Raw genomic sequence first — 7,484 nt, forward strand, 5'->3', positions numbered from 1 at the left:
AGCGAACGTGGGAGGGCCTGGCGAGCGAAGGAGGACATACGCGGCGGTTGTGATATCCGTGCTGCTATACGGCGCACCCATATGGGCGCAGGTGGCGGCAGAGGATCGTGGAATATGCGGGGCGGTGCGAAAGCTGCAGCGGCAGCTGGCCCTGAGGGTAATAAGAGGTTACCGAACGATCTCGCACGACGCGGCGGCTATCCTCTCGGGGATGGTCCCATTCGACCTAGCAGCGGATCGTATGAGACGAACCTACCTCCGCAGGCGGGACATCCTCGCCCGGGACGGCGCAATGACCCCACACGTAGGGGGAGTGTTGCAAGAGGTCGAGCGGCGTCGCTCGATCGAGCGATGGCAGAGGCGACTAAACGAACAGCCTCATGGCGGACCGGGCGCAATCGTGCGAGGCGCCATCGGGGGGGATCTGGAGACATGGGTTGGGAGGGCGCATGGTGCCCTCACATACCGAGTCACCCAAATTTTGACGGGGCACGGGGTGTTCGAGTCCTATCTCTATGGGATAGGACGACGGGACTCCCCGATTTGCGTATTCTGTAGGGCGACGAGCGACACGGCGGCGCACACCCTTCTGTTCTGCCCGTTCTGGGCGGAGCAGAGGGGGGGGCTGCTGGAGGTCATTGGAATAGATAGGTCGCTGCGGGCGGTGGTGAGGGCTATCATGTGCTCTCCAGAAGCGTGGGCTGTTTTCGCAACGTTTTGCGAGACAGTAATGAGGAGCAAGGAGGAGGACGAGCGCGCCCGCGAGCGGGGGCAGGCCGCTCCTCCGAACGGATGAGGCTCCGATGATCGAACTGTGTGAGGAGCAACAGAGGTGTATATAGGGTGCATAGTAATAGTAAGTTCCGATGACCGCTATGTGAGAGGAACAAGGAGGCGTGATATTGTAAATAGTAAATATAGGCTAAGAAGATGTACATAGAGTATTAGTAATAACAACGTAGAAGTAAGTTAGGCTAGATTAGCACTTGGGCGGGAAACCCGCTAAAAAGGTAGGGAGTCAAACGACTCCAAAGGCAGGGGGGCAGTCCGAGGTTATGCTGAAATGCGGTTCCGGACTGTCCCCCATAGGCAATGGCGGTGTACGCCTAGGGGGGGAGTTTTTAGTCGGTAGGCGGCCGTCCCGGGGTGTCCCTGGGGTACCTTGTACCTCAGGGACCACGAGACGGTCGAATCCGGCACTCCCGACGGTACGGGGCCGTCGGGGGTCTTCCCCTTCCCGATGGGTGTCCCGAAAGGGTCCCCCTCCGGAAGGGGTATACGAAGATTTTCTCCTCCCACGTAAAACAAAAAAAAAACTTCCTTTATTGCATCTTTTTCCATTTTAATTTTCTTATTTTTAATTTTCGTATTTTTTTAGTATTTTAACTCTTAATGTTGACCTTGGAATTCTATATTTTTCAGCAGTTGCTATAAAAGTCGAGCCTGCATTTATTGCTTCCATCACAGAGTTTAAATTATCTTTTGTATAGAGGCATCGACGCTTTCTTGACGTTGGTGGCATTGCTCAAAGTCACAAAATGTATGAAGCTATTAATTTTTGCGATATAGGTATCCTTCAGTCTTTAATTATTTCTAAAAATTGTAACAGAAGAGTATTTACACATTTATTTTCCTTAACCAATTTTTAGGTTAAAATATAAATTAAAAGCTTTTTCAACACCCTAAACAAAATATATACATTAATCATTATACAGATAACAGAAAATATTTTTTAAGTATTATTATATAGTAATAATATTTTCTACATCGTTTTACACTAAAAATACCTACCTAGGTTACCAAACACGTGTACGTACACAACAACAACGTGTATGACGGCTATGACAATAACTAGCACATTCACTCATAACACGACTCATTGGGTGCATTCAGCGGACTCAACAGTTGAGTGAGCGCTCACTGTTGTTGGTATATTCTTCTAAATCTAAAATTCTGGTTGATTGGATGAGCTAAAAGAATACACCAATAATTACAGCGAGCGCTCACTCAACTATTGAGTCCGCTGAATGCGCCCATTTACTGCCGGCAGTAATGCAAGCAAACGTTAAATGATTGTCCCTAATGTTACCATTTCAATAAATTAAATAAAAAAGTAATCCCATTACTTTTATATGCTTATTTTAATGAAATATCATTTAAACATTATTATAATTGCTTTAATACATATAAAAAAGTAAAAATACTACGTTTACTTGCACTTTCAAATCATGCAGTTCCGCTTTATTTCTAATTAGAAGATCATGGAGTTTGCATCTTCAGTAACATTCCTAATTTCTTTAATTATTTTATAAATATAAATTATATTGAATAGCTTATACAGTTGTGCTTATATTTATATGATAGTAATAGTTTAATATTAAAAATATACTTAATGTATAACGATCTCTTACTTTTATATAAATGCCGCAATTAAAAAAGTGGCAGTAATTGGGACACTGGCAGTAATTGGGACATTTACCCTAATCAAATTCAATTGTATCAAATTAAAAAGTAAAACACAAATGGTACTGTCTCTTGTTATTTATACAAATTTACCTTTTTAAAAAAAGCTAAAAAAAGTGCTAAGAGTGCGTGCTTTTCGTAAAGAATCATTTGGGCCGGTTTCGCAAACGCCAATTACTTAAGGGGGAAACCTCCTTTACACGGTCGAAAAATACATGATTTTCACGAATTTTTTTCTAGGGTATAATAACTTGAAACGTTTTGAAATTTTTATGACAATTTAATACATAATCAAAGAGTACACAGGAATTTTTTCAAAAAAAAAAAAAAAAAAGATTTACTATAAAAACGGACGCCATATTGATATCACCTCGCTTATGGAGTGTCTCCGCTGTGAACACTGTAGCGTCCTTAATTTTGGTCTGAAACAAAAAAAACAAAATTTTTTGTAATGTTTATGATACTAGCTTCTATGTGACATTTCGATTTTTTAAAGAAAAAGTCGAAATTGCATGTTTTTACACGGTTTAAAATTTAAAGTGCGTTTTTCGTTAAAAAAATCGACTTTAAAATACGAAAAAAAATATGAAAAAATTTTTTTTTTCAACAATTAATGTCACATCGAAGAGAATTTAATTATCTTTAAAATGAGGGGTCAAGCCAAATCGGTTCAGTAGTTCTCTTAATCGTGTTCACAAAATCGAAAAAAGGTGCTTCGAGAAAAACGCGTAAGTTTTGGATACATAAAAATACTACATATTCACAACTTACGGCAATCTCACGCTAATCAGCGATTCCAGCTGCATAAAGTAGCCCCTCCGCTTCCTCGTAGAACTCGTTTTGAGCCATCATCTCCATCCTACGAGCCGTTCTTGCCTCTTTTGAGCTGCTATAGCTTCGGCGGTTCTGTCTGTTGATTCGCTTCTCGTCCTTCGTTACGTAAAAATTGTGTGCCTGGATCCAAATTTCGATACCCAATTTGTTCATCATCATTAACACTGCATTGTAGCCTTCGTTAAATATCGATGCAGCAATATACGCAGCAATGCAGACGATTTTTGCTCCACTGTGAATGTGTTTAGGCGATAAACGCCAAACGGTAGAATTGAAACTTTCATTCGCATTCTGAGTGTAACCACCTAAATACCTTTCCAAAAGACTGTCATTGGAAAGATCGTCGAAGATCGGTTGCAAATGTTTCTCAACATTTGGGTGAAGAGGAGGGGGATGTTTAAATGACGCTGCACAACCTGCTGCCTCATCCTTGCGCCACTTACACCAGCTATCAGCTCCAGCCGACCTGTCCGCTTTAACTACGTAACTTCGTAAATACTGCAGATATCGACTTGAAATTTTCAGGGAATATTCTTGAATAGTTTAACAATCGATTAAGACTATTTCCAAAACACCGATTTTTTTTGACCCGATAAAGGAGGTTTCCCCCTTAATTGGCCGTGGAATTGACTAATCGTGTTTGTTGTTTAGTAGAATAAAACCCAGATGCTACAATCTTAACTAATCAAGTTAAATTCTATCAAATTAAAAAGTAAAACGCAAGTGGTACTATTTTTTGTTACTTAACTCTAATGATATGTATCATTCGTATAAAAGATTTGATATCAACGCAATTGGCGCCAAGTTAAATTCCACATAATTTTATGTATCATTCGTAAAAAAGATTTGATATCAACAATTGGCGCGAAGTTAAATCCCATGTAATTCGGATACCAAATTAAATAAATAATATCAACTTTAATGATATGTATTATTCGTATAAAAGATTTGATATCAACAACAAGCGCCAACTTAAATCCCAAAATTAAGTAAAGAATACAATTCATAATTGCGTTACCTTGTCCATTAAAGTGTTACCACAAAAAGTTAAAGAAATAAACACTTGGCGCTGCTGGATCGATCGGATGGATATCCATCAAATCTGAAAATTTTGTACGAACTTTACAAAGGTCTAAGTCATGAAGTAGAAATCACACAAAAATACGGTTTATAGCAGAAAGAATTAATTCTTACCTTCAAATTGCTTTTTTTATTGAAACGTTGTACGATTTTTTTTCACCGAGTTATTGAACATTGGAACAAAAATTATTACTTTTGTTTCAATGTTGAATTTATTAGCATTTATTAGCAACTTGTGGTACTCAGTTTAAGTTTACTTAAGTCGACATTGGTTAATGCGGTAAATATGATTTTTTTATTAACATTTGAGAGAGTCTAAGAGTCTGCGCATAATGGAGGAAACATTAAGAATAGGAATGAGTATTAATTAAAATTTTAACTAATAAGAAGCTGGTTACAGGAATATACGGTTTCTGATAAGTTAAAATCTTAATATTTATTCCTAATATTTTTTCTATTGTGGACAGTATGTAATAAAATTTTTTTATTGTTTTTACAAGATCTATAAGTGATGGTGGCGTTTGAAGTAGGTCCAAATTTGGAATTGATCTTAAAAATGGACATGTTGATTTTCCTCCACCTAAAAATTTAGCAAAAACAAATATTTCTATACATTATATGTTCATGGAAGATGAGATTTTCCCATTAAAAATGTATTTATTTCGACCATACAACAGAAAAGATTTGAGAGATGCAGAATGTGTCTTTAATTATCGCTTATCTGGAGCCAAAAGAATCATTGAGTTTGAAATATTAGTTTCTCGTTGGCAAATATTAGCTAAGACTATGTGCTGCAATCCCAACAATGCTGCACATATCATTAAAGCACTAATTTGTCTGCATAATTTTATTATCAAGATCTTATATGTCATGACAACATTTGCTTGATATAAAAGCTGTGCAATCTGTACTTACAAAATAGTAGTCCACAGACTAGTAATTTGCATGAAGAAACAAGGTAAAGTTCTTAAAATTGAACTTAGACATCTAATTAAAACGTAATTGTTATACAAAAATTTATGAGTATGTATGGCATGCGTGAGTGAGATATTGATGTAATGATGTGTCAATGACAAACATCTGTAAGTGCTATTTACAATTTGGCTAATCGTCTTTAGGATCCCCTTATGCTAAAATATATCTTAAAAACTTTCGAAATACTTGAAAATAAAAACGCGTTATAATATAAACGTTGACTATTATGTATTAGCATATTAGTATCATGGTGTAACGGCGAATTATTGAATAACTAATTCTAAAGTAATCACTAAAATTCGTTATCTAATAGCGGAGATATTAAGAAGAGCCACATAATATAACTTTCTCCTCTATGTTTCATACAAAAAAATAGATATTTAAATTTGCATAACAAATTTTTGCCTCAATAATGAAGGAATAAAATCAGGTAAATTATTACTCTGATGTATAATATGCGTTATTGTATATTAAGAAAACTATATATTTTTCTAAGAAACACAAAAGAAATATTTTTATATATACATATTCTAGAATATTTACATTTATCTATACATATAACTCAGGAATATGTTAATAAAGTTTTATTTTTATATACATTACCTATTTTTTTTATTGCGTAACGTAAATACAAGTAGCAAATGCTGAATTAATAAAATATCAGAAATACTGATGAAGTGTTATCTTTGTACATATTATGTTTTTTTTTATTGCGCAATGTAAATACAAAAGTATCAAATCAATCAAACGTATAATTCTTTTATATGTACAAGATAATACTTCAAATGATAAAAATATACATAGAAAGTAAGTTCTATATACTAAATATTGTATTTTTTGCGAAATATTGTGAATATAGTAAGCAAAGCCCTATCTAAATGTGATAATATTTCTTTATTTCTTTAATTCCTTATAATAAGATGACATTATATAACATATGTTCATGGCATTTTCCTGTTTCTTTTCGCAAATCTGGACTTATTTGTATGTAATGCCAGATTTGCAAATTAAAATATCCAAATAAAGCTCATATCGCGCAGAGTTTAAGGCGTTGTCTACAATATGCGAAGTAAGCTTGGTTCAAGAAGTAAAAGTACGAAATTGACCAATCACAGAAAATTGTGAAAAAAATAATCGACTGTGATTGATCAATTTCTTACTCTTACTTCTTAAACCAAGCTTACTTCGCGTATTGTAGACAACGCCTAAGAGAGTACTGCATGCTTATAATGGCCAATTTTATATTTACCATGTGTAAAATCGATTTAAATATTATTTCAAATAAGTTAAAAAATTATAAAAGCTATTAAAAGCTATCACAAAAAATTTTTAATTTATTAGTATTATTTATTATAATTATATACAAAATTTGCTCCACACATATTGTAATATATTTGAATTAACAATATAAATTTCTATAAAGTTAAATCTAAAATAAAACTAATTCCTCCCTCCCCCCTCTCTCTCAAATATTTAAGATTATTATATATGCATATTAATGACTTATTCAATTTATACAGTACGAGGATATTTTCGAAATTCAAATAAAAAAAAAATATTCAATGTATAAATGGATTTCCAAGAATACAAACAGTTCTATTTTAATGAACTCTTCTAACGAATAGACAAATATTTAAAAAATAAATAGATTTACACAAAACGATCTATGCAAAATTTACATTAACAAATAAATTAAAAAATTACTTTAATATTATAAAATATATTACTATAAAATATAAAAATAGTTTATAAAGTGTCCGCTTTTCGATAATATTAATATAATATTACTTTTACAAAGTTATAAAACTCGCTGGATTAAAATTAATTAAGAAAAATATAGTTCTATTTTAAAAAAGGTGATTATTAAAGACAACGACTCCACATTTTGAACAATACAGTAATGAGAAATAAAATTAAATAATTTTTGTAAACCATTTTTGTGTAAATTCTTTCGTTTTCAAGATATTTGTTTCCGTTAAAATAGGGCACAATAGCGTTCCTGTATTTTTCATGTCAATATGAAATCAAAATATAATAATATTCAAGTAACTATTACGATATTATGTATGTTTCACCGAAATACAATTATATATATACAGGGTGTCCCAAAAAGGTCGGGACCTTTTTGGGAC

General features: G+C 34.3%; 1 protein-coding gene across 1 annotated transcript; it reads right to left on the minus strand.

Annotated features, from left to right (window-relative positions):
• Positions 1–3,246: 3,246 nt before the first annotated feature.
• LOC108767164 (uncharacterized) lies at positions 3,247–4,324 on the minus strand. Its single transcript, XM_018516891.1, has 2 exons — positions 4,316–4,324; positions 3,247–3,795 (listed from the first exon to the last, which is right to left on the minus strand). Exons 1-2 carry the CDS (start codon positions 4,322–4,324, stop codon positions 3,247–3,249), a joined length of 558 nt encoding a protein of 185 aa, XP_018372393.1.
• Between the last annotated feature and the right edge of the window lie 3,160 nt (positions 4,325–7,484).

This window comes from Trachymyrmex cornetzi, unplaced genomic scaffold (genome assembly GCF_001594075.2).
Source record: "Trachymyrmex cornetzi isolate Tcor2-1 unplaced genomic scaffold, Tcor1.1 scaffold657, whole genome shotgun sequence".
NCBI lineage: Eukaryota > Metazoa > Arthropoda > Insecta > Hymenoptera > Formicidae > Trachymyrmex > Trachymyrmex cornetzi.